The sequence below is a fragment of the Erinaceus europaeus genome, chromosome 18 (genome assembly GCF_950295315.1).
Source record: "Erinaceus europaeus chromosome 18, mEriEur2.1, whole genome shotgun sequence".
NCBI classification, from domain to species: Eukaryota; Metazoa; Chordata; class Mammalia; order Eulipotyphla; family Erinaceidae; genus Erinaceus; species Erinaceus europaeus.
In genome coordinates this window covers 21062095-21088213 of record NC_080179.1, presented here as the reverse complement: position 1 = coordinate 21088213, position 26119 = coordinate 21062095, and the positions used below count along the sequence as shown (strand labels likewise).

At 39.8% G+C, this 26119-nt stretch overlaps 1 protein-coding gene across 1 annotated transcript in view; it reads left to right on the top strand.

Moving 5' to 3' along the window:
• The window catches only part of MYO3B (myosin IIIB), a 508363-nt gene that overhangs the window by 2145 nt on the left and 480099 nt on the right, over positions 1-26119 (top strand). Inside the window, exons 3-5 of the mRNA XM_060177727.1 lie at positions 8963-9067; positions 10140-10239; positions 14275-14351. Of these exons, the coding sequence (XP_060033710.1) occupies positions 8963-9067; positions 10140-10239; positions 14275-14351 (282 nt within the window). The remainder of the gene's footprint in view (positions 1-8962; positions 9068-10139; positions 10240-14274; positions 14352-26119) is intronic.

Below are 26119 nucleotides of genomic sequence, written 5' to 3'. Positions count from 1 at the left end.
AATTGAATCTGCTCTATTTCAAAAAGTGGTGAACTCTCAGAGATGAGAAAAAAAAAAGGTTAAAAAAAATCCCCAACAACAACAAAACCAGTCTAGTGTGGCAAGCTTATTGGCAAGTTTTTGTAGGTAACAGATCATGTTGCATCAGTGTCTCGAGTCATTCTCTGGCAGATGGACAGCTGGGATGTTCAGAACTGCCCTGAATTTTATCTGTGCTTCAGCCACTGGATGCCACTCTGGAAGAGGGGAGGAGGTAGTACTTTGTAACTGGTAGCAGTTCTTTGTAAGAGGTGCAGCTGGAAACACCTGGGAACAAGACTGGTAATAGCAGTCTTTCTAGCAATATCTGTTCTGTAGAGAGATTCTAAAGGAAGCACAGTTGTGTCCATAATAGTCCTGCCTATTTTCTCCCATTAGCGAGAATGAATGCTTATGAGGTAATTCCCCATAAACCCAAGTTCTTATGAAATTCAAATGTAAAGATACAACAGTGACAATGTATGGAGTTTGTATATTAGGACAGGCCTATTTCCTCATGCTCCTACCTTGTTTTTCTGGAAGGGGTTGGGGCCTCTACCGCTGGGCACCAGTACGTAGCTTGGTCCCTGAGGTCATATATGTCATAAAACTGAAAACAAAACAAATAAAAACATCATTTCTGAAGAATCATTACTAATTGTTAGCCAAAAGCAAACAAAGCTCTCATTCATGAAAGACACCTACTATACTAGAAAGATATGTGGAGGTAATGTACATGATGTTTTGGGAAAGGTGTGAATATGCTTATTCTAAGTATTAAATTTGAAAACTCTGTAATTCATAATTGTCTCACATAAATGAAATATAATATGAAATTAGTCATTTAAGAAAAACATTGAATTAAAGTGGGATACTAGCCAGGGAAGTATATAATGCTACATGAAAAAAACGAATCAAAGAAGGTCTTTAAGAATAATAATAATTGGGAGTCGGGCTGTAGCGCACCGGGTTAAGCGCAGGTGGCGCAAAGCACAAGGACCAGCATAAGGATCCCAGTTCGAACCCCGGCTCCCCACCTGCAGGGGAGTCGACTCGCTTCACAGGCGGTGAAGCAGGTCTGCAGGTGTCTATCTTTCTCTCCTTCTCTCTATCTTCCCCTCCTCTCTCCATTTCTCTCTGTCCTATCCAACAACGACAACAACAATAATAACTACAACAATAAAACAACAAGGGCAACAAAAGGGAATAAATAAATAAAATAAATATTTAAAAAAAAAGAATAATAATAATTAAAAAAAACCCACAATGCTCAGGGAAAAAAAAAACTATTAATGTGCTAAGGCATCAACTACTTTTTCTCCTCTTTCCTTCTGGTATTAAGTCATCAGCAGGTAAGTTCTGTTAATTTCAGAATGAATCAAGAATTCAACATAAATAGAAGCGGTTTAGTGTTTTAGAATGAGTAAATGAGGTTGTAAAGTAATAAAACAGACAGAAAAACTATTTTAAAAGGAGATGAAAGAATTCATTTCTATAAACTGTTTCTTTTTCTCAGGAGTTCATTGTACAGTTTCAGTATCCAAGCTAGGGCTGGGTGGGGGGAGTGAAGTAGCTTTTTTCCACAGGTTGTTTTATTTAAGACCCTAGAAAGACCACTATAGGCCTGCATATCTTTCTGTGTATTACACATTAGACTAAATTAGCTCATTGAATCAAGTTCAAGTTCATTACATTAACAGCCAGGATCCTGATAGGACTCTGATGGCCTGGAATACAAGGTCCCTGAGTTTGGATTGGCCAGAGATGATGTGAAACTATTGGCTCAGACTCCGGCCTCAGCAGGGGTCTGGAGTGAGCCACTTAGTTACTGAAAGTCAGTGGGAAGATACTGAACACTTGAGAGTGGAGAAGGCAGGATCTTTAGAAAGTAACAGAGTAGCCATCTATATGAATGTGCTAAGTATATATTTAGCAACAGCGGCTGAGGAGGAGACATTTTGCCCTAAGGTTTTACTTAGCAAGTACCTGCCCTGGGGAGCTCGAGATGGAGGTGGGAGATTTGTACTCTTATCTGCTTCTTTTGGTGTGAGCATCTGTCTCCCCCCTCTATCTAGAATTCTAGGGTTCCAAGTGATATGATTTTCATTCTGCTTCTAAGTCAATAACTTTGCTCAGTGTCAATAACATGGAGGAAAAATAAGTTGCTCTGGTCTGAGAGAAGGACTGTGGCCAAGACATTGCTGCATTTTTATTTCCTGAGGTGCTTTCAGGAATAATTTTGACAATTATTTATTTCATAATTTTTGTTATTTTATGGATGGATAGACGGATAGACAGATATTTCTGTATCTAAGTATTCTAATGGAGAAACTATGTTTTCGTTTATTTATTTTTTAATTTTTTCTTTTTTTTTTGTTTCTTTTTTTTTCTCAGCAGGGTTTTCTCTAAGGCTCAGCAGGGTTTTCTCTGTAGCTCCACCATTCCTGGTGGACAATTCCCCTGTTTTCTTTCTTTTTGGTAGAGAATTAGAGACAGAGAAACAAACAAACAAAGAAATAAATAAAGGGAGAGCGAAAAATAAGAAGGAAGGAAAGGAGGGAAGGAGAGACACCGGTAGCACTATTCCACTGCATAGGAAGCTTTCCCCCACAAATGGGGCTGTGGGCTTGAACCGAACACCTTACACATGGTAATGTATGTGCTCTACTGGGTGCATCACCACCTATCTTCTCCTTGACCATCTTTCAGTTTTTCATTATGTCCTCTGTAGAACCTAGTGCCCTTGAAAGGTAAATCCACTGAATAGAAAAGGACTGCAAAGAAATCCCTCTTAATTCTGCAGTCTGACTAAGTTAGATCAACATGTCCATCATAGTATCTATTTGACTAGAATAAGGATCTGATGATTGTGTTGCATGGCTTTTTTTTTTTTTTTTTTTAATAATGCAGAGGAAAGTTGATGGCTTATTGAGCAGGGAACATTTTATTGCTTAAAATGATGACCATCTTAAAAATGTGCACACTGTGATTGAATCAATATTCACAATGTTTTGGAAAATAGATGTGAAAAGTAAACGATTTCTCTATTTTTCTTGGTTTGGAGCAAAATGCTCATTAAATTCAAGATGCATTCAGCTGCCACATTTTCTGAATGCTGAGGGTGTAGGGAGGGATGCAGGCAAAGAGACACCTCTGCACTTGAATCTGATGGCTGAAGAGCAGGTGGGGACGTGTCAACCCACAGGGGTGGGGAAGGAGGCTTGATTGCTTTCTTACAGCCCTCAGGGGATTGTTTTATTCGATGCATTTAAATATAATCCCTTGCTATGCTTTTAAAATGTTCAGCGGATTTCATTGAACAATTACCCTGGTCAGATAATTGTTAGTGTATACCTGCTTTCCTTTTTTGTATCCAAGTGCCCAAAGTCCTTTGTAACCCATGTAGCTGGCCTTTAAAATCTGGTTTAGCAACTTCACAGGAGAACTTCCTCTAAAGGTGCCCTGAGGAGTTTAATTACATGTTCCTGTGCACAGGAAGTCAGATAGCTCTTAAAACCTGGCGTTTTGTGAACAAAAAGGCACTGAGATCCCCTTGCTGTTTTTAAATTCACAGTTTAGTTCTACTCCTGTGTACAAAATGGCTGCCCTCAATCTCTTATAGATTCTGGAGCCGCGAAGAGTTTATAATTTGGCTACCTAAGATATCGCTGAGCAGGCTCCTATTCCTATGGAAAAAGATGGCAACACTTAAAGTAGAGCAGGAGAGAAGCCAAACTGAGGACTCAGGGGAAAATTCCAGGGTTGACTTAGCTTCGATCATCACCCAGCATTTAATTTAAATTTTCACTGGCTAGAATTTTAATAGAGCACTTACAATTCAATAAAGCATGTGCCTCCCTGAGATAGGAGCGGCTGAGGAGTGGTTTTGGTGAGGGTGCTGCAGTGCCCTGCATTCGGGTTACTGTTTTGACTTAAAGGATCAAAGAGCTGCGTTGATGTGTCTCTTATTCTCACAAGACCCCTATATTCTGTCTCTTCAAACTCTCCACGCCCAGCTGATCAGAAACCCAGGGATTCCCCCCCCCCCCCAGAAAATCTTTACATCTGTCTTAGAGCCTTCATCCTTGACTTTTGGTCCTGCCTTTCTTTAATACTTTTGCTAATAGGTCCTTCAACCTATTAAAGATTCTTTCAGCATCTCCTACTAGATGTTCAGCTCTCAGTGTGAGCCCTTTCCTGTTTTCTCTACTATCTGTTGTGTAAGTCATCCTTGTGGAATGCAAATTTGAACAGAGACTTCCTGTCAAGCTTCTCTGTATCTCACTATTCTAACTGAATCATATATTATGGTGTTATAATGCATGTTACAATGATAAAGTCCGTACTTAGCAGGGCACACCTGTCATTCCTGCTCTCCATCTTCCGAACCCACACTCAGACTTCAGGATCCTGACACTCTTTATCCCCACAGCAGCAGAGAATTAGAACACACACACACACACACACACACACACACACCCTCTCACTCTTTTCTAGGGATGTCATTCTTCTTCCTGTCTATCTGCCATAAGTTCATTTGTCCCTCGGATTTATTGCTAATATTATATTCTCTGGAAGTATTTCCCAGGTTGCCTCCTCCCACACACACCCTACCTCAGTAGAGAGAGGCTATAGCAACAAAGCTTCCTTCAATGTAGTGGGGATCAGGCTCAAACCTGTCCCTCTCCTAAGATTTCTAAATGGGAAGAGAAGAAAAAGTGCTTAAAGATTCAGTTATTAGTAGTCTTTTTTATACAGACCCAGAAAGAAGGAATATCCTAGCTCTAATGTCCTCTCAAGCCCTCCAAGTTCTGTGCTGTTGGTCCCAGAAGGGTTCTTCTTGTCAAGTGAGAACTTCTCTTAGGGTCAAGTCCTATGCTCATTCCTGATCATGATTTGACTCTGTGGTAAAAACTCCAATTTTTATTCTTTGATATATATAATCTATTTTTAGAAGTCCAGAGAAACTTATTTTATGTCGATTGAAGGTTTAATTTTTGAGTATTTTTAATGAATCATAGCACCAAAAATGCGTTAATTGCTTAAGAAGTGATTAGACTGAGCATTGAATTTTTATTTATTTATTTATTTATTTATTCATTTAGAGCTCTGCTCAGCTATGGTTTATGGTGATGCGGGGGATTGTACCTGGGACTTTGAAGCCTCAGGCATGAGAGTCTCTTTGTATAACCATTACACTATCTCCTCCACTCAATTTATTTTATTTTTTTTAATATATATTTTATTATTTTTTATTTTTGGATAGAGACAGCCAGACATAGAGAAGGTAGGGAAGATACAGAGAGAGAGAGACATCTGCAGCACTGCTTCACCACTTGTAAAGCTTTCCCTTTGCAGTTGGGGACTGGGGGCTCAAACCTGGGTCCTTGCACATTGTAACATGTGTGCTCAACCAGGTGCACCACCACCTGGCCACTATTTTATTTTATTTTTTTACTGGCAGGTTAATGGTTTATAGTACAGTTGATGGCACATGTGTACAACTTTAACACTAAATGTTACTTGCCCTTTTTTAAAATATGTTTTTTAATATTTATTTATTTATTCTGTTTTGTTGCCCTTGTTTTATTGTTGCAGTTATTATTGATGTTGTTGTTGTTGGATAAGACAGAGAGAAATGGAAATAGGAGGGCTTAGACAGAGAGGGGGAAAGAAAGATAGACACCTGCTGACCTGTTTCACTGCCTTTGAAGTGAATCCCCTGCAGGTGGGGAGCCGGAGGCTCAAACCGGGATCCTTATGCTGGTCCTTGCGTTTTGCGCCACCTGCTCTTAACCCGCTGTGCTACAGCCCCATTTCTTGCCCTTCTAAGGTTGTGTACGACATAGTCAGACTCAAGGGAGCATAGACCTCTTTAGAAAACAAGATGTCGGTGTACAAGGTTAGGGTCATCAGAGTCTTAAGTTACCAGCTGTACCTGGTGTTGACAAAGAGAAACACCCTAGGGCACTTTATAAGGTCCGCAACTCATGGAACCATTGGCCTTCTAACACATTTTAGTACTTCCGTAGGTGCTCTTAAATCATTCTTGAGAGAAAGAATATTTACCTAGTTTTAAAGATTCCTTATTTCCACATTTGATGTTTATTTATTTAAGAGAGGTGGAAAAGGGGAGAGAGAACCAGAGTGCCACTCGGGCACATTTGATGATGGAGACTGAACTTTGGGCTTCATGCTTGAGAGATCAACACTTTATCCACTGTGCCACATCCAAGGCTGCCTATATTAGATTTTTAGTTATAATGCTTTCTTATGAGAGTCTTAATGATAAAACAGCAGCAGATTCAGTTCCAGATACCTTGATGGTTAATGTGCGTGCAAAGTGTCTCCTATGTAGATAGCAGGAAATGATACATCACATAAAAACATCTGTTCTCCTTTTATTAAAACATTGCAGATGTTCATAATTAGAGTCAAATATATTGTAATGTGTTATTATCTTGGTACAGAGTTGTCTTCTTTTTGGAAAAGTGCTAATCTGTGCTCCCTCAGATTCCTTGTTTAGTGAACAGCAGTTGACTCAGGCATCACAACCAAGGGCCCCCTTACTATTTCCTAGTTAACTCCTTCCCAAATTGCAGAATGTCAAGAATGATCTAAAAAATGTGGACATGGGTGACTAAGAATCTGGAGAAAGTTCTGACTTTTCTCAGTGGAGAAATGCAAGATGAATACACAAATGTGCTGTTTACACTTTCAGTATATTCACCTCCCTGGTTCAAAGCAGTTAAGAATCCTTGATTTTAGATGCCATGTATCAAACCCAAATGTGCACAGTTGCTTCTTCAGTTAGTAAAATTTTATCACTGAAGATCCTTAGGTCACCCCTAAAGCATAGATACTTTGTTTACATACTCAAACGCTAGAGCATCATAAAGAACAAATATTCAAGATATAATCTTCAGTGTTTTAAATTTTAGAATAAAAAGAGATGGGCATATAAAGTTTCTGAAAGGCTTAAGTTGAGTAGATGAAGTTTCTTTATCTCACTTCCTTTTTTAATTTTCCTCTGTCCTATCAAGTCTAATAAAAATAAAGCAAAATAAAGGATTTTTAAAATAACTTTACCCCCTTAAACTGGACATGGAATTCTAGAAAGAGCTACTCGATGAATTTCTTTTTTTTTAATGTTTATTTTTTTTAATTAGTGATTTTAAAGATGGTAAGGGGTATAATCATAATAGGAGTGTGATTCTATACTATTCTCACCACCAGAGTTCTGTGTCTCATCCTCTCCTTTGGATTCTTCCCTATCATTTATCCCTCTGTGAGTATGGATCAAGGTTGTTTTGGGGTGCAGAAGGTAGGAGCTCTGGCTTCTGTAATTGCTTCTCTGCTGGACATTGGGTGTTGACAGGTCAATCCATACTCCCAGACTGTTTCTATCTTTCACTAGTGGGGTAGGGCTCTGGAGAGGTGGGGTTCCAGGAAGCATTGGTAAGGTTATCTGCCCAGGGAAGTCAGGATGGAATCATACAGCCTCTAAAACTTGGTGGCTGAAATGCAGTGCTTCTGCAGATGGATCAGCTGTCATTGGTAAGGTTTGTTAAAACTGATTGCTATAGATATTTGTTGTTTTCAGTGCAGTCTGGACTGTCCACCTTTACTCCATGGCCATGGCTCCCGGAAGTCTCCTGGTTGGATTTCTAATGCCTTTAGCACCACCACTAAGCTTGGGAATCACTGAACTTTATCCCCTCTCAAGGATCAAGGGCACCATCTTCTTCCAGTTTTATGCAAAAATGCACATTAAAAAAATCCAATGTTATTATGCACAGAGATGCTCATGCCTAGGGTTCCAAAGTCCCAGGTTCAATCCCCTGCACCACCATAAGCCAGAGTGGAGCTGTGCTCTGGTAAAAAATAAATACATATCCCAAAGGGCCTGTGGGTATACTATTTTTTTTTCTCTTTTTCTTTTTTCCCTGAGCCTGAAATCTGATATGCAGGTAGATCCAAGTTATTGTCTGGGGAGATGATGTTGTGACTGGAAAAAGGACCAGAAAGCTTTGGAATATAACTAAAATATGCCTACTAGTTATCTAGAAAATGGAGGACCCCCCCCCAACTCTTCATCTGCATTATTCTAGCCTTTAGGTCCATGATTGGTCAACAATTTGTTTGGCTTTGTATGTTAGCTCTCTTTTCAACCACCAGGTTCCAGATGTTAGGATGATGCCAATCAGACTTCCCTAGACAGACAATCCCACCAATGTGTCCTGGAGCTCTGCTTCCCCAGAGCCCTTCCCCACTAGGGAAAGAGAGAGACAGGCTGGGAGTATGGATCGACATGTCAATGCCTATGTTCAATGGGGAAGCAATTCCAGAAGCCAGACCTTCCACCTTCTGCATCCCACAATGACCTTGGGTCCATACTCTCAGAGGGTTAAAGAATTGGAAAGCTATCAGGGGAGTGGTGGGGATATGGAGTTCTGGTGGTGAGAATTGTGTGGAGTTGTACCCCTCTTATCCTATGGTTTAGTCAGTGTTTCCTTTTTATAAATAAAAATAAATAAATAAATGCGTACATAAAATAATAATAATAAATACAATGTTTATGTAAAGTGAAACATACCCAGTAAGTTACCTTAATTCCTTATGTCTTTCTCTTCCAAATTTCTAAATGTGTCTACGGCCATACCATCCTGAATACACCAGATTTTTCTAAATGACAACAACTTGACAGTGAAAAATGTCAGCTTTTTGGACATATGCTTTTTATTATGAATCACCACCAGGAATAAAGAAAACACACACACCCCTAAATTTAGCTATGTATCAGAATTTGAAGATTGATTATCCTGACTTAGAGTTTAGTAGTCTGCGAATTTATTTGACGACACTGACTCACTGATCAGTGAACTTTTCCTTACTTACTGCTTTTTCTTTCCTTTTTGTGCGTGTTCGGGCACCTGTTTTACAGCTGTGTAATGGGGGCTCAGTCACGGAACTTGTCAAGGGACTACTCCGGTGTGGTCAGCAGTTGGATGAAGCAATGATCTCATACATTTTGTATGGGGCTCTCTTGGTAAGAATATCCACCTAGCTGGGGATGACAGCAGAGAGGTCAACTTTTCATCACTTGGGGACCATTGTATTTTTTTAAATGATATGATAACCACTTCTCTTGGAAGATTCCTTTTTCATTTTTTAAAATTTTTATTTACTTATTCCCTTTTGCTGACCATGTTGTTTTATTGTTGTAGTTATTATTATTATTGTTGTTGTTATTGATGCCATTGTTGTTGAATAGGACAGAGAGAAATGGAGAGAGGAGGGGAAGACAGAGAGGGGGAGAGAAAGACTGCTTCACCACTAGTGAAGCGACACACACCCCCCCCCCCCCGCCCCGCAGGTGGGGATCCTTAAGCCCGTCCTTGCCCTGGGTGCCACAACCAGCTACACTACCGCCCTACTCCCTCCTTTTTCATTTTTAAGATAGATGAGCTTAAATTCAACACTGTTCCACTGCTAAAGCTTCTGTAAAAGTGTTCCCATGTAGTGGTTGGGGAACTCGAACCTGGATCCTTATGTATGGTAAAGTATGTGCTCTAGTGGGTGAACCATCTCTTGGTCCCTCAAACACTCTCTCTTTAAAAAATTTTTAAAAAATATTTATTTATTTTTCCCTTTTGCTGCCCTTTTTTTTCATTGTTGTTGTAGTTATTAATGTCATCGTTGCAGGATAGGACAGAGAGAAATGGAGAGAGGAGGGGAAGACGGGGAGAGAAAGATTAGACACCTGCAGACCTGCTTCACCATCTGTGAAGTGACCCCCCTGCAGGTGGGGAGTCGGGGACTCGAACCGGGATCCTTATGCCGGTCCTTGCGCTTTGCGCCACATGCGTTTAACCCGCTGTGCTACCGCCCAACTCCCACCTCTTCTAACCAGAGTACAGCTCAGCTCTGGCTTATGGTGGTGCCCCATTGCATGTTAACAGTGGGGAAGTCACCCCGTAATTTGCAAGGTTTGTAATCTCAGGGAGGTGTAGCTGAATGTGAAGTTTGATTGGACTTTTTAATAGCAGGGTAATTGTTTTAAAATAACCATGCACATTTCCTTTCTCTTTCCTGTTGTTTGTTGGTGGGGCGACATGCAGGGCCTTCAGCATTTGCACAACAACCGAATCATCCACCGTGATGTCAAGGGGAATAACATTCTTCTGACAACAGAAGGAGGAGTAAAGCTCGTTGACTTTGGTAAAGACTGCTTGTCATTTGTTTTCTTGATGTGTACAGTTTAGCCAAAGGCAACAATTTATTGAAATCTCAGAAGACTAGACTGAGGGACTTTTCCTGTCAAACACAGGCTGGCGATGGGGGGGTGGGTTACCAGATGGATCACCCTAGGAGAAGCTGTTCGTTCATCTATTTTCAGCTTTAGCAGCAATTTTATTAAAGATAAAAATTAAAGTGTTTCAGAAGGAGAGTTTGGTGGGAAAACTTGGTGTTCTGGGTAGAATTTCACATCTCAAGGCTATTGTCTATAATTTACATTTTGTCATTTCTTCTTTTGCATATGAAAAGAGAAGGCAGTTGGGTCTTTCAAATGACTTTCCGTAACCTTAGGCATATTCGTTCTCAGTGAGCAGAAGGTAAAATTGTCCTTTGGGTCTGGGAGCTAACATCTCTTTAAACTGTGATTATTGCTGCTACATGTGAAGCTGTTTGAATTGAAGTATTAACAGGAAATGGCAGCATGCGAGGAAACAGCAGTATCACCTAAGACCAGAGAACTATTAAGAATCTTTTGGAAACACTCATATTGAAACAATTTAACAGATTTTTTTTTTTTTTACGTTTATTGAATGGTTGAACCTATGTGAGTTGAACCACAACTATTACTTCAGCGTGATTGTTACAAATAATGAGAAAACATTTACAGGAGCACTTTTTAAAAAAATTTTATTAGTGACTTAATACTGATTTACAAAAGTATAAGAAACAGGGTTATAATTCTGAAGCATTCCCACCACCAGAATTCTGTATCCCCATCCCCTCCTCATTAGGAGCTTCAGTAGTTTTCCCAAGGTTGTAGCCATGGGTTGAGTATCTTTAACTATCTGTCTATATTTATACATAATTGCCTCCCCCCTTTTTTTCCCCCCATGGTCCCACCTTCTCTTCCTTTCTAAGTCACACCTACCCACACCCATTACTACTTCTGAATATCTTTCCTCCTTTCCTCTTCTCTCTCTGTGTCCTGGTGGAGTTGGAGTTCAGAGTCCACTGGTCATCTTCCCCTAACATTTCTCCCCCTCTGGGAATATGGGCCAAATTTTTTTTGAGGGTACCAAAGTGGGAGTTCTGGCTTCGATAGTTGCTTATCTGCTGGACATAGGTGTTGACAAGTTGGTTTACAGCCCCACCTGTTTCTGTCCTTCCCTAGCGGGGTAGGACTCTGGAGAGGTGAGGGTCAGGGGCATATTGGTGGGTTGGTGAGGTCATCTGCTCAGGAAAATCAGGATGGAATCACGATAGCATCTGCAACTTGGAGGCTAGAAGGTGGTTAAGATACAAAGCAGGACAAAATGATTAATGAACAGGAACCAAATGTAGGAATAGAGCAGATGAGAATAGGGATCTTAGGGTATAAAGCAGTGAGGAAGTCTAGTTTAGGTATATTCCTGGGGCCCATGACTTTCATAGTTTTTGTTTGAGTTTGAAAGCTAACATGTAGGTGTATAAAAATATTGTCTGGGAAGATGGTGTCAGAATTAGAATAGGGCTAGAAAGTTGGCTTAGGACAGAGAGTATCTCCCAAGCTTGAAGAAAATCTATGAATAAAATTAACTGTTAACCTCATCAGCCTGACTGAGGGCCCAGATAGACTCGAGCACAGGAATCTGAGTAGCCTCTTAGTGCCGGTCAGTATGAGCCAGGATCACTTTAAAAATGTTCTTTATTAATGCCAGCATCGTGGAAGGAAAGATTGATATCTATCTTTTTATTGCTAAGAAAGGTTTTCATGTCAAAAATCCATCAGTGAAGGGGCCAGGTGTTGGTGCACCTGGTAGAGTGCAGACTTTACTGTGCACAAGGGCCAAGGGCCAAGCTCCCACATGCAGTGGGGAAGCCACACGAGCCAGTGGGACAGTGCTGCAGCTGTTCTACTTTCTCTCTCCCTCTAGTTTTGTCTCTCACCCCTATAAAAAAACAAAAAACATATCAACTAGGAATGGTAGAGTCATGCCAGCACCAATTCCCAGAGATAATAGTGATGGAAAATATGCTCTTTGTTTCAGTCAAAAAAGAAAAAAGAAAATAAAACAAAGAGAGGATAAGAGAAAGAGAGGGAGAGAGAGAGGGAGAAAGAAAGAGAGAAAGAAAGAAAGAAAGAAAAAGAAAGAGAAAAACTGGCCACCTGGAGCAATAGGTCATTGTGTAGATACTGAACCCCAGTGATAACCATCGTGCCAATACATTTTTTAAAAATCAGTGAATTATTTGTTCAGAAGAAAATATTCAGGGAGTCAGGCTGTAGCGCAGCGGGTTAAGCGCAGGTGGCTCTAAGCTTAAGGACCGGTGTCAGGATCCCGGTTCAAGCCCCCAGCTCCCCACCTGCAGGGGGGTCCCTTCACAGGCGGCGAAGCAGGTCTGTGTCTGTCTTTCCCCTCTCTGTCTTCCCCTCCTCTCTCCATTTCTCTCTGTCCTATCCAACAACAATGACAACAATAATAAATAACAGTAAAACAACAAGGGCAACAAAAGGGAATAAATAAAATAAATATTAAAAAAAGAAAATATTCAAAAACAAATTCAGTTACTTTTAAGTGTACTGTTCTATTTACTGAAGAATGAGCAAAGAAAATAGCTTTTAGCATAAGGCTTATGCCTTTCTTTCTATATAAAGAGCAGTATAAGTCCATGAATATGCTGTATATATAATATTAAAGATGTGTTTTCCACATATTCCAGAGGGTAGTGAATATGTTATGAGGGGAAGAGCCTAGAAGGATGAGAAGGGAATTAATGATGATTTACTCAAGCACCAGCTTTGTAGCCAGAAGGGTAAAGATGGCTAGTTTTTCCAGTAGAAGGTTCCTAAAATTCCAGTGACTACAAAAGTAATTTCTAGAAATTAAACAGGATAGTATAGGCGTTATCTCCAATTTGAAGGTGAGAAAAATCACCTTTCTCAAGTGGGTGTTCCATTCAAGGTCATACAACTACAAAGAGCCATAATTGGGATGGAAAGCAGGTCATCTGGATCCTAATCCAGTGTTCCCTTATTTATACTTTATCCCCTTGTGCTATAAAGTAAGAATGTTGAACAAGATATAGTACATTAGGATTATATTAAAATTCAGGTCCTCAACACTGAGCCCTAAAAAATAACATTATCAGTCAGATTCTTTTTCAATTTGACCAGCATAGCTTTCTTGCCAGGTTTCCAGGCTTTGAGGTAAGATAAAACACTGAAAACTTTTTATGTCTACACCAATGCTCTGTTCAAGATAATGCATGCCAATCTCTGTCAAAGGAAGCAAGAAAGAAATCATCTGACACATTTTGGAAGTATAGTAGAAAGATATTTTAGGTTAATCCTGGCTGTTAATGTTTGTCTTTTCATTCTAATTTTGCAGCAATATGGACAGAAATGTTCATTAGGAAAAGAAACATCCTATTGATCTAGATAGACTGTTAAATAATCTTGCACTAAATTTGACAAATTGCATCTTGCAAGCTAAATATGATCTTCCTTCAGCTTTGTAGGGCTTGAGAACTAAGAATAGTTAAACTTTTTTTTTTTAATTTTAAGTTTAAATTTTTCCAAGCCATTTTTATTTGAGATTAACAGTGGTTTATGAGATTATGCAGCTACAGGGTATAGTTCCACACATACCCCCCAATCAAGGTTCTGTGCCCCCCACCCTCCCAGTGATAACCACCATAGTTCTCACAAGTCTTAGAGACAGTTTGTTCATTGCAGGTTTGAAAAAAAGAACTTAATTAGTTGGAAAAAAGATAAAAAGAGGAATAGATTTTGTGACATGTGAAGAGTCTAGGCACCAATAAGTGACATTTATGGAGACAGAGCTTTTTTTTTTTTTTTTTTTTTTTTGTGCTCTATGACTATTCTCATACTGTAATAGCAAAGTAGTTGTGACGGAAACCATATGCCCCACAGAAGCTAAGATATTTACTATCTCAGCCATTATGGAAAATGTTTGCCAACTTCTGGTCTGGCATCATCTCTGTTCACCTCTGAAATCTGATATCCTTTCCTTGTAGGTGTCTCAGCCCAGCTCACCAGCACACGCCTGAGGAGAAACACGTCTGTTGGCACCCCTTTCTGGATGGCCCCTGAGGTAAGCAGTAGGCATTTATTTCCTTGTGTTTGTTGAGTGTCTTGATGCTACTTTTTTTTTTTTTTTGGAGAGTTAATGGTTTATAGTACAGTTGTTGACACATGGGGAAAGTCTCTCATCTCACCAACTTTCACCCCCTCGGGGTCTAGGTCCTTTTCTACCATTGTGCACCAGGACCCCTCCCACTCACTCCCCAGGGTCCTTTGCTTTGGTGTATGGTATATTGTAATATACCAAACCCAGGCCAAGTTTAACTTTGTATTTTTCCTTTTTGTTCTTGTTTCTTACGTTATTCCCATGGGTGATATCACCCATATTTATCCTTCTCTTTCTGGCTTATCTCAATTAATAAGATTTCAAGTTCCATCCAAGATGAGGCAAAGAAGGTGATTTTATCATTCTTAATAGTGGAGTAGTATTCCATTGTAAATATATACCACCACAGTTTTCATAGCTATTCATATTCTGTTGGATACCTTGGTTGCTTCCAAGTTTGGACTATTACAAATTGTACTGCTATGAACATAGGCATACACAGATCTCTTTGGATGGGTGTGTTTATTTTCTTAGGATGTAGCCTTTTTTAATTTATTTTTTAATATTTATTTATTCATTTTCCCTTTTTGTTGCCTTATTGTTTTATTGTTGTAGTCACTACTGTTGTTGTTATTGATGTCCTTGTTGTTGGATAGGACAGAGAGAAATGGAGAGAGGAGGGAGAGACAGAGAGGAGGAGATAAAGACAGACACCTGCAGACCTGCTTCACCGCCCATGAATCGACTTCCCTGCAGGTGGGGATCCAGGGGCCTGAACCGGGATCCTTATGCTGGTCCTTGCGCTTTGCGCCCCCTGCACTTAACCTCTGTGCTACCGCCCAACTCCCAGGATCTAGCCTTTTTTTATATGTTTCAAAGACTTTTCAAGAAGAGGAAAATCTTTTATCCTCATTAAACTGTGAGAGTTCTGGTTTGGTGAATGATAATGATGAGACTTAATTTCAGAGAGACAGCATTAAGTTAGAATGAACACACCAGGTACTTTCATGCAATTAGGAAAAGTTAATGGTGGTGGCGCACTTGGTTAAGCGCACACATTACAGTGCACAAGAACCCAGGTTCAAGGCTCTGGTCCCCACCTGCAAGGGGAAAGCTTCATGAGTGGTGAAGCAGGGCTCTATCTCCCATTCCCATCTCAATTTCTTTCTGTTTCTATTCTTAATAATAATAATAATAATAATAATAATAATAATAATAATAATAATAATAATACAACTGCTCCATCTAGAAGGTGCAGCTCTTCGTGAGCCATGTCCCAACAAGTTCACGCAACTTATGTGTATAGAAAGTGTCACCTTCCTTAGGTAGATGTATCCCAATGACACATGGTTTGTTGAAGGGAAAGGTTTCAGCTTGAACTGGCCAACAGAACTATAGACCTTGGCCTGTTTTTGTTGTTATTATTATTTTGTTTTGTTATCTAGCACATAGCAACTTCTCTTGAATACTTTGTTGACTTTCTAGTAAAACATGAGAATTGGTCCTAATTTTGTTCTAGCATCAACCCTCTCTCTGAAGTGATGCATAAAGAAGTTAGGGTAATTTTCCAAGTGGAAAGTTGTGCTCTCGAACACCAGTACAGTTTGGTTTGCAGATCATCATTTACTCTCATAGTTCCCTGGTCAGTGTTTAAGAGTAGCTCTCTGGCATTTACCAAAAGTCTTCCTAGTGAGAAGGCTCAGGTAGTCATCTCCTTAGGTAGTTCCAGCTCCATTTTTAAAAAGAATTATCTGGTAGCCTGGCAGGTGGCACAGTGGATACAATGTTGGACTTATGAGTCCTAAAATCAATCCCCAGTTTTACATATACCAGAGTGCTGTTCTGACTTCTCTTTCTCCTCCTTTCTACCTAGTACTCATGAACTAAATAGAAAGAATTAAAAAGAAAATTGATTAATTTATTTACAAGAGGGACAGGAGACTAGAGCAGTACTCTGGCATATTTGATGCTAGGGATCAAACTCTGGCTCTCATGCATGCAAATCCAGCTTCACAGCTTCTAACCTGCTCCCCATGGCTGTCTGTTGTGTGATGGCCAAGGTTGTCCCCTAACACACCAATTAGTTTAGACTGATCTGCTCAGATTTCTTCAGTGGCTCTCTGTTGTATATGATCCTCTCACATTTTTGGGTAATGGACAGAACCAATGTAGAGAAAAGGAAAAGCCTGTGGCTTCCAGTGTTTGCAGGCATCTTAATTCTTCTCGCATAGATTTAACAAGTCACGAAAGTAGACATAACTCCTTTGTCACTTTGATTTACGGAACGATAACCCAAAAGAAAAAGTAATGAGCTATGAAAACTTTTTTTTATTAAAAGACTCTTTTTAAATTAGTGATTTGACAATAGTTTACACAATGATAAGATTATAGGGAAATATTTCCACGCCACACCCACTACCAAAGTTCTGTCCCCCTACCACCAGTCCCACGCAAACCAATGATAACAACCATAGTTGCTTTAAAGTCTTTTAATTTTATTTGCTATTAATAGTTTGTTACAAGATTGTAAGGCTACAATGTATAGTTCCACACCACAGCCACCACCAAAGTTCTGTCCCCCACAGGCCCAAGCAAACCAATGATAATAACTATGGTTGTCATAAAGTCTTAGAGACAGCTTGGTTATATTTTTAAATTTTTTGCAAGTTCATGTGTTGCAGTTCTCTATATTCCACAGAGCAAACCCACCTGGTAGTTGTCTTTCACCTCCTTACTTTCAAGTAAGAGGTTTTAATTCATGAGACAAATGATGTCATTCTGTGAAGTCTATTTGCCTTGGCAATGGAGTATATTTCAGATGTAACCTTTTCAGCTTTAACAGAGGAGCATGAAGTCATTGTGGGCTACTTCATCATACCTACTACCACGCACCATGTGATACCCAGTGTTCCCACCACTTAATTCTGTGTCAACTAGGATGATCTCTGCCAAACGGTATCGCTTTGACCTTTGAAAGGCATATCTCTGTGGCTTGGTGCCATTTGAATAATAAAAAAATCAATATAGGTACTGAAATTATGAGATCAAATATTTTCCCACTACTTCTATTATTCTTATTAGTAACAAAATCACCACTGAGACAAAAACAACATACAAATGTTCATAAGAACTTTATGAAGCCCACTTAGAGAAACACTGTAGGACAAAGTCAAAATCTTTTAGATGGAGAATAAAGTCCTTCACACTAGCCTTTGTCTACTGACCTCTCCAACCTCATAACAGGATATTACCCCCTTATTTACTTATTCTTAATACCTCAACAATAGTGAATAGGTAACATTCTGAACCTATTTCAGTATATCAGCCTTTAAACTATTTCATATGCTGTTACATTGTCTACAGTGGTTCTTGACGTTCTGGAAAAGTTTTCCAGCTGCAAGTATCAGCTCAATTGAAGATTCTGTATGAATACTTCCTTAAGCCTTGGCTACTTTTAAGCTCCTATTCATAGTTACTCCTGCAGACATTACTCCCCCATTAGTGCACCAGCATCATAACATTGTTGTTGGTAACATAGTTGTTGGTAGGCAGGCTGCTTAACTAGATTTTCAGCTCTGGAAGGGACTTCTCTGAATTACACTTGGTACTGGATAGGTGTGCAATAAGTATCTGTTGACTGAATTAATTCTTTGGTAAAGAGCCAGAGGAGATGGTGAGTTTGGTGGGTAGTTTGAGAGGGGCCTTATAGCCTTCTTCTCTATAGATTTTGGTTAATCTTTTCTTTTCTTTTATTATTTTATTTTTGTACTATTTTTTATTGGGGAATTAATGTTTCACATTCAACAGTAAGTACAATAGTTTGTACCTGTATAACATTCCCCAGATTCCCATATAATGATACAACCCCCACTAGGTCACTTAATCTTTTCTTTAGGAAAGCATAATTTGGGCAACTTATGTGTGGGTTGGTAACACATGGAAGTAGCATTTCTGTTCTGATTCACAGCAAACTGGTGTTCTCAGAATTATAAAATGTAATTAAGACATGGTTAAAGGTAATCTGCATTGGTGGGGTCTTCAATCCAGGGAAGCCTAGCCAGCATCCTGGTGGCATCTGGAACCTACCTTACTAGGGAAAGAGAGAGGCAGACTGGGAGTATGGACCGACCAGTCAACGCCCATGTTCAGCGGGGAAGCAATTACAGAAGCCAGACCCTCTACCTTCTGCAACCCTCAACGACCCTGGGTCCATGCTCCCAGAGGGCTAGAGAATGGGAAGGCTATCATGGGAGAGGGTGGGTTATGGGGATTGGGTGGTGGGAATTGTGTGGAGTTGTACCCCTCCTACCTTATGCTTTTGTTCACTAATCCTTTCTTAAATTAAAAATTTAAATAAATAAAAAAAAAAAAAATCAAAAAAAAAAAAAAAAAAAAAAAAAAAAAAAAGGTAATCTGCTATGTTTGGTATATCCAGAAAGAATTAAGGCTGAGGTGTGTGTGTGTGTGTGTGTGTGTGTGTGTGTGTGTGTGTGTTTGTAAACAAGCAAAGCTGCACTTAGTCAGCACTTAGGAATTTTCTGATTCCCTAGAAAATTTAAGTGATTTACTACAGAGGAGGGGGCATAAGTATTGAGAAGGTTGTTATGGCTTGAATTTTATTGTCCCCAAATGGACATGTTGAAATACTAAGCCCCACGACCTCGGGATGTGAACTGAATTGGAAGTAGGATCATCACAGATGTAACTAGTTGAGTGGAGATGAACAGGTCTCTAGTGCATTATGACTGATATTCTCATAAGACAACCATGTGAAAAGTCTACACGAGAGGACAGCATTTCACTACAAAGGCAAAGACCAGAGAAATGAAGCTATGAGCCAAAGAATGCCAAGATTAGTAGTAACCACCAGACGCTGAAGAGGTGAAGGGGAAATCCCTCTTTATAAGGCTTTGGAAGGAGCTATAGTTGTGACAAATCTTGATTTCAGACTTCTAGTGTCCAAAACTGTGAAATAACAAACTTTTTTTCCCCTCCAGGGTTATCACTGGGGCTCAGTGCTGGCACTAAGAATCCACTGCTCCTGACTGCCATGTTTTCCATTTCTATTAGATAGTACATAGAGGAATTTACAGAGAAGGTAGAGATAGAAGGGAGAGAGAAAGATAGACACCTGCAGACCTGCGTCACTGCTTGTGAAGCATCCCCCACTGCAAGTGAGGACCTGTAGGCTCGAACCTGGATCTTTATGCCAATCCTTGCTTTTAGTACTATATGCACTGAGCGATGCACCACTGCCCAACCCCCAAATTCTTTTGTTTTGAGTCTCCCAGTTTATGATGCTTTGTTATAGCAGCCTTAGGGCAATAATATTATCAAATGGTATTGAGCAAATAGGGTTTTGACCCTAAGACAGAAAGAGAACTCATTTCAGTTCTTCTTCTTTTTTAAAATTCTTTTATTTATTTATTTAATATATTTTCCCTTTTGTTGCCCTTGTTTTTTATTGTTGTTGTTATTGATGTCGTCATTGTTAGATAGGAGAGAAATGGAGAGGAGGGGAAGACAGAAAGGGGGAGAAAGAGAGACACCTGCAGACCTGCTTCACCGCCTGTGAAGTGACTCCCCTGCAGGTGGGGTGGGGGGGGAGGGCTCGAACTGGGATCCTTACGTGCTTTGCACCACGTGCGTTTAACCCGCTCGCTACCACCCGACTCCCTCATTTCAGCTTTTTAGCCACAAGAACAGCCCTGTGACAGTTGGGGGGGTATATGTGTAAGACTGACTACACAATGGGCTTTTCATTGGTGGTTTTTGACAAACCATAGCCACTATTGTCCCACAGATACTCAGGCAATATTGTCATAACCACTTCCACATTCAGTCCCTGAATGATAGCCATCTAACTTGCTGAGGTCACTACCAGGGACATTTAAGAACTTGTGTTCTGATAGATTTCCTGAGCTTCTCAGTCAAAAAAAAAACACATCTGGGTTTATATAAGAAACTTAATCTCCTATTATTCAAGTTATTTTTCTCAGAGGAATTTCTTAAGCACGTTGGTTTTTCTCTCCCTCTTAAAATGATCTTCCCTGCATCACAGTATGCTATTGACATTCTCCGTTTGTAATAAAAATTATAATGATCGTCCATATTAACCTTTTATTATTCCAGTCAGTATTTCTCGAGGAGCATTTTCCTTTTTCAGTTTTTTTATTAGCAATTTAATAGTGGTTTAAAATATTATAAAATTACCAGGGAATGGTTCCACAGTATAGCCACCACCAAAGTTCTGTGCCCTGAGGAGCACTTTTCAAAATACTCTGATACTAAAGACACCCCATTTGAATCTTCTTTCTGCCCTTCTGAGTTGATGATGCTTTCCCCCTGTATTTCCTTTATTTATGTATTCATTTGTTTATTTTGGTGCTTTCCCCCTGTGTTTTCAACTTCAGCTGTGTCCAAATGAAGTAATTAGAGGAAATAAGGAGAGGGTGTTGACAGTATGCTAGTGAATTCATGCTGCCACTGTGAGCTGAGCTTCTGGGCTGCCTGTCCACACTTGACTGAGCTATGGTCCACATTCCATTACCCACCTAGTTTGTAGTATTGCCTATTTGGATTAATTAAATATTAATGAATTATTAATTAAATATTGCAGCACCTCAAGCTGGTGACATAAAAATGGAAATAAATATGGGAAATAATAATTTTGTTCAATTTCTCAAAAATTAAATCAGATCAAGATCTTTCGGCTGCATCCCAGAACAAAAATACAGGCTGCCTGCCACAGCTTGATCCCACTGGCATTAGTATTGCATGCACTGCTGTCATCCTTAATCTAAATGCCACTTATTCACGCATGCAGAAATGAAAGCGTATTAAGATCAATCTACTATGCAGGCCATCATATTAAGACAACCTTCGTTTGAATCATTACTGAATATATGCCCAAGGACTGCTCTTGACCCCAAGCATTGCTCATAAGTGAGAGTATAAATATCATTTGAATTGAGTTGACAAATGAAAGCCTATTCCTGTGGACAGCGGGATTAGAGTGATGAGAGGCTTTGTTGGAAAAAGAAAAATTCCCCATTTGGCAAGTTAACATGAGAGGATGGCATAGACCTGAACCTCAGCCTGGATCCCATAGCTGTTTGGATGAGCTCCTGCACATACTGAGAGAGCCTTAGAAATATGGACAGAGAAATAAGACTGATCTGAAAGGCACTGTTGATGTCTTTACATAGTAATCTGTCTGCGCCTTAATGTATCCATCACTGCAGGCAGGGTTCAGCGATGGCTTTTCCTTGTCAATAAAGGAACCAGTTCCAGGAAACCTGGACGACACTCACCATAGACCACAGGAGTGCCCCCCCTGTAGAAACTCAATCTACAAAGGACAGTGAACTGTGGTTGATTACAGCAGATCTGAGGACTCAGAAGCATGAAGGGAGGAGCACTAAAGGGAGGTTGGAGATCTAAGTTTCTCTGATGGAACAACATGAGGGTTTGGTGGAGGGTGAAATATACTGATACTTATCTAGGGGAAATGTGAGCATACATTTTTGTGACAGCAACAATCCTGTAGATCAATATTTCCTCAATAAAGTGATACTGGAAAAATTAAATTTGATTTACTTACTTTTTATTGCCACCAGGGTTATTATGAGTAAGCTGCTCCCAGCTGTCATCTCTTCCTTATTTTTTTTCCTCTTTCTATTTTACTTGATAGGATAGAGAACAATTGAGAGGACTGGGGGAGATTGGGAGGGGTATCAGGGACTGTGATAGGTGATTTTAAAAAACAATTTATTTTTGGGGGTGGGGGAGATGCCAGAGTACCACTCCCGGCACTTACAGTGTTGGGGATTGAAATCAAGCTTGCAAGTCCCGCGCTCTATAGCTGTACTATTGGGTTGTTGGAAAAGTCATAACACATTTTTGCATAGGAAAATACTTCATGACTTTTCCAATAGCTCATTATTTTCCTGACCCTGATTGGTGATTTAAAAAAAAAGCATTATTTAATTTAATTCTTAGAGTAGCTCTCTAAGAAAGATATTATTTTCTCCATCTTACCACCAGGGAAGGTAAGGCTTCAGGATGTATAAGATCTGGTGCCCAGGGTGGTACTGAGTGGTGGTGCACCTGATTGAGCACAAACTTTAGCATGTTCAAGGATCCAGGTTCGAGCCCCTGCTCCCCACCTGCAGTGGAGAAGCTTCACGAGTGGTGAAGAAAGCACTTTAGGAATCTCTCTGTCTCCCTCCCACTTTATCTTCCTATCCCCTCTCAAATTTTCTCTGTCCTATCAAATTAAAATAAAAAAGGAAAAGAAAGGGAAAAAAATGGCTGGCAAGCTGCCAGGCTGTTAGGAGTGGTAGATTTGTTGTGCAGGCAATGGAAAGGAAGAAAGGAAGAATCCCTGATGGCAATGGAGAGGAAGAAAGGAAGAAAGAAAGAAAGAAAGAAAGAAAGAAAGAAAGAAAGAAAAAAAGAAAGAGAGAGAGAGAGAGAAAAGTCTACATGGTGCCCAAATTCTTATACCTAGTAAATATTATAACTGTTCAAATATTTTTGAGCATGAGGATGCAAGTGTCATTTTACAGAGGAAGAATGCAGGGATTGTGCTAGTCCTTTGTGCTAGTTCTGAGTAGAGTTGACCCCAGGAGCTCAGTTTTCTGGCGCAATGACCTTGTACTCTTTCACTTTCGTGTGTTCAGATGGGGTGGTCAGTGTGGGAAACAAGTGCTAGATAACTAAGACAGTGCATACAACAAAGATGTGGTGGGATGATCCTCTGAAACTGGAGTGTGAGACACATCCTTTTAAATGTGCACATGAATGATCTCTCACCTCAGATCTATATACTGATTCTACTTTGCAATCCCACCAATGCAAGAAGCAGCCCTTGTATTACAGACCCAGTTTACTTGGCGTCTCCCTTCGTCTGTGTCTGTATTAGAAAGTAGACTCGTGGATAAAATAAACATTCGCTTCTTTAAAATTTTCTTTTCTTTTTCTTTTTTTCTTTCCATCTGCTCATTGTTGCAAACAAGAGCTAATCAGTTGAGCTGAAAAGCAGATGTGCTGTGACGGCTCCAAAAATGGGTCTCTCTCTGCCTGGCAAAGGGTCGTTGACAGGGGACGGTTGCCATAACAACCAGCTTACACCAATGCAGAAATATCTAGGTGGTTTGCAACCCCTCCTGCCTCCATTAATTATGCTATTCCTAGCTAAATCATACAACAGTGCTATTTCCTTTGTTGCTTCCAGGACTAGAGATGACAGATGAGAGATTTTGTGTTGGAATTTTGTCTCTCTGTGTGAAAAAGCCATGAAACATGATTAGTGTGAAATACCATTGTTACTGTGGCTGGTTGGTTCCCTGAACTCTAATTAATGAATTTGGTTCCCAAGTAAGAGTTAGCATTTATTGAGTGCTTACTAAGTGACAGGTACTAATTGCTTTTTTATGAATTCATTCACTAATATCTCTTATAGTAACACTCATAAAATCATTGTTGGCTTGGTGGTGGTACACACATTACAGTGGGTTCAAACTCCTGATCCCCAACTGTAGGGGGGGAACTTTATGAGTGGTGAAACAGTGCTGTAGGTGTCTCTCTCCCCATCCCCTCTTCCCTCTCATATTCTCTCTGTCTATATCCAAAATAAATTTAAAATTTATAATCATGAAAAATGTTACAGATGAAGTCACAAAAAGTTAATGTTCTTGTGTTTAGGAAAGTTACTAGATGATATTATTTGGATGTAAAACTAGGTATTTGGCTACAGAATCCCTCTTTTAATAACTGTAGTACAAAATTGTGACCATCAATGTACCAGCTAAGGTGTACATTACCTAAAAATGATCTCTTTAAAAATTTTTTTTCTTTATTGGGGAATTAATGGTTTACAGTCAATAGTAAAATACAATAGTTTGTACATGCAGTTTTCCACATAACAATTCAGTCCCCCCTCCTCGCCCCAACTCAGCCCTCTTCTGCCATCATGTTCCAAAACCTGAACCTTCTCCCCAACCCCAGAGTCTTTTGCTTTGGTGCAATATATCAACTCCAGTCCAAGCCCTGCTTTGTGTTTTCCCTTCTATTCTTATTTTTCAACTTCTGTCTATGAGTGAGAAGAATGATCTCTTCTTAAATGTTGAGGAAAATGTAATATTTTAGCATGACATTAGAAACCAATGCAACTAAGCCCCAGAGGAGGAGCTAGAAAGGTAAAGTCATAAAGTTCTTCAGAATAGATTTAAGGAGATTTAGATTTTCATTTTAGCCTTGCCAGATAGAGAGAGAGAGAGAGAGAAGTGGCTCAGCAGGTTGAGTGCAGGACTGAGTGTAGGACCTTTATGTGTGAGGCCCTGGGTTTGATCCCTTATACTGTATGTGCTGTATGTGCTGAGATAGTGTTCTGTGCTCTTTTATAAAACAAATATTAAAGAAAAAAGTGATTGTAATTTATTTAACATGACTTCAGTTCTCGCAGACAAGTTGTGTGCATACATTTTAGAGTCAGCTAGGCTGGTGGACAAATTGTGTATATCTATTTACTCTTACAGACTTCAGACAAGTTACTAATATCTCTGATTAGTAAGATAGGGTGAATTTTTTTAAAAAAGGTAAAATTGGAAAGAAATAAAAGGCTTCATAGAACAAAATGAAACAATATACTGAAAGCATTTGATATAGTACTCTGCATGCTAAATTGTCGGGGTTACGTGGCGGGAGAGAGAGAGACCAGGAATTCGTGGTGGAGTGGGAACGCACATCTTTATTCATGCAGACACTCCAGAGTTGGGTGTGAGCACAGAAGGTTTAGGCCATGTGGAGCTAGCAAAATGGCCACCTCCTTCTATGCACACCAGCCCTTCTCCAGGTTGGGATGCAGAAGAGAAAGAGAGAGAGAGAGACCAGGAACAGCAGCAGGTTTTATAGGGTAAAAATGGAAGTGGCAAGTCAGGATGGAATTGGCTAGGGAAGAGGGTGGAGAAAAGAAAAAGGCATTCTGGGAACTTTCTTAGTTGCAGTTGTTGTAGTTTTAGCTGGCTGGAGGGAATTAGCAATACCCTGAGGGGATGTGGTGGTGGAGGAGTCATTTTTAAAACAAAGCAGAAGATGGATATGTAAATAATAATACTCACATGGAAATATGGTGGTTTGTGGGTCCTGCCTAACTCAACTATATCTGCACAATTTCCCAACACTAAGTGATTTTTAAAAAAGTGGCAGTGCATATTGCCCCAATTTTACCCCTCCTTGGCCTGGTAATTTATTTATTTATATTCTTTTTATTAGTGATTTAGCATTCTTTTGCAAAATTACAAGATAACAGGGACAACTCTGCACTGTTCCTACGGCACCACTGTTCTGGATCTCCAATCCCTTTATTGGAAGCTACAGCAACTCTCCCAAGTTTGCAGATAGGGGTGAACTATTATTTCTATAACCATCTGTCTATATCTGTATATATTTGACCCCCCCTTTATTTAAATAGGTTGTATCTTCCTTTCCAAGTCACACATACACCTATTATTACATCCAAATGTCCCTCCCTTTTCCCTCCTCTCTGGTTCCTGATGGAGTTAGCATTCAGAGCCCTCTGGTCATCTTCCCCCTATCATTTCTCCCCTGCTGGGAGTATGGCTCAAGATTGTTATTTCCTCTGGTGGAGGAAAGGGGCCACAAAGGAGACAGTAAAGGGGCAAAAAATGTGAGAGCTGGCAGAACTCTGCTGAGGCAGAGGCTGCGCT